Source organism: Bidens hawaiensis, unplaced genomic scaffold (genome assembly GCF_021521415.1).
Source record: "Bidens hawaiensis isolate Kalapana, Puna unplaced genomic scaffold, B.hawaiensis_p1.1 tig00007139_1, whole genome shotgun sequence".
Taxonomy (NCBI): domain Eukaryota; kingdom Viridiplantae; phylum Streptophyta; class Magnoliopsida; order Asterales; family Asteraceae; genus Bidens; species Bidens hawaiensis.
Window position 1 is genome coordinate 971577 of NW_027491492.1, and position 2073 is coordinate 973649.

Genomic DNA, 2073 nt, shown 5'->3' on the forward strand with positions numbered 1-2073 from the left:
AAAAATATTAGCAGCTTCAGCAACAATCATTAAAACCAAAATCTCCAAGCAGAAAATGATGCTGCCAAAATTTGCAGCAAACCAATATTATTAGCAGCCAAAATATGAAAGACCAGTAATAGGCAAAATTTAATATGCGAATAATCGGGGTTATGCATCTGGCACGAGTATGGTTTCAACAAAATAACGTTTCGACATGTCAACGCGTATACACTAACACACTAAAAGGATTGCCAAAGATGATACTTGGACATGAATAACTAAAACAATGCTTTATATTCATCAAGAAGTCTAAAAGATTCACTAGACAGTAACTTTAAATACTCAATATTAATAATATATTTTAACCGGGCAGGCGTAAACAACCACCCGGAAGAAGAAACCTAAACTTGTCTGCATTTTCTATCAAATAAGTTGGAAGATGAACTGCAGAAGCCGTACGCGGTATCGATCCCATCTTCCCAATCAAATTCTTGAAAGTATACTCTTCTGGAAACATATCATAAAGATCATCTCCATTACATATCTTTTCTTGAATTTTCAAATGATCCAAATGCTCTTTGTTCTTCACTCGGTCCGCGTGGCTGTACGCAGTCATTTTCACCACAAACTCACTCAAATACTTAAAGCAAAAGCTGCAATGCCACCCTGTATCAGACAGAACAAGATCCGTCTGGCGCGAGTGCATATAACGAGTATGCTGACCGTACACATGACTCGTTGCCTTCCACGTCGGGTCGGTTGGAAACTCGAACGAGTACAGATACTTTTTCATATCAAGATGTAAAACAGGTGGCAGCCCATCACACCATTGCAGCAACTTAATAGTATTCCCACTAGGGATCTCGTCAGTATCCGCTACAATAAGTAAATCACCATCTGATATACCCGAACCACTTATCAGCCCGTTCATTGAAATCCGATGATATCCCTCAACAGAAAACGGGCTTACACGTTTCCTCTCTTTCGCCAACTCACCCGGAAGAAACCCGTAAACGATTTTATTCTCGAACTTCGAAAACCGCTCACGATTCGTAGCAAATGTTAACTCTTTAGGGAGGCCCGTAAACGTTGCATTCGACTCGAGAATTATAAATTTAGTGACATAAGGGTCAAGTTCACCCCACCTAACTTCCAACAAGTCAAGTTCATTACTGAATATAACTGCATCAAACACTCTGCGCGGTTCGTTCCTTAGTTTCCATCCGTGGAGGCGACATAACGTATCCATCGAAGTGTTTTCTGCATAATAATGCGGTAAATATGTTAAGGGCTGCGGTGGTGTGTCCCAAATGGGCCTCAAGAAGTATGTGATCTTCTCATGGTGGTTAAAGATTGTTGTGAATAAGATTGGTACAAATAATAAGAAGATCAAACACTTGTATCCGGGAAGATGTCGTCTAGAGACGACGATTCTCGGGCTCATAATGTGTAATAATCAAGGTTTCACAGCAACCAACATGATCTGCATAACACAAAATTAGTAAATGAAGTAATGAACATGAAATTATCACACTTTTTTTACTGATCATATTATAAACATGATGAAACTGACTCAAATTTGTTTTTTTTACTAGGAATGAGTATTTTTTTTACTGAATACAAGTACCGTACCAATACTGTACTGGTACTGGTACTGGTACTGGCCAAATACTGTAAAGGAACTAAACGTTCATGAACTGTTCAATGCAAAACATGAACAACTTTTTTGTTCATTTAATTAAACGGACACAAACACACGATTTATTCGTTCGTTCATGTTCATCAATGTTCCTTTATGTTGATTTATGTTTGCTTGTGTTCGTGAACAGTTCGTTTGGGTTTTAGACAAGCAAACATAAACGGACATGAATATTCCCGTTTTCTTGATGAACGAACATGAACACAAAAATTTGTTCAGTTACATGTTTGGGTTCGTGATCATTAAAGTTTATATAAACGGACACGAACATGTCCATGTTCGTGTTCAAAACATGCCTAGTTTTCGGTATTTTTCATGGTATGGGCGACAAGTACATAACCAAAATCCGTATATGATAATATGATATCACTCTTTTCTTCAAACTGTTCGGT

The 2073-nt window shown here is 38.0% G+C and overlaps 1 protein-coding gene across 1 annotated transcript; it reads right to left on the reverse strand.

Moving 5' to 3' along the window:
- Positions 1–266: 266 nt before the first annotated feature.
- On the reverse strand, positions 267–1438 carry LOC143634647 (uncharacterized). The gene has a single exon (XM_077102672.1). It carries the CDS (start codon positions 1424–1426, stop codon positions 344–346), a length of 1083 nt encoding a protein of 360 aa, XP_076958787.1. The 5' UTR covers positions 1427–1438; the 3' UTR covers positions 267–343.
- Between the last annotated feature and the right edge of the window lie 635 nt (positions 1439–2073).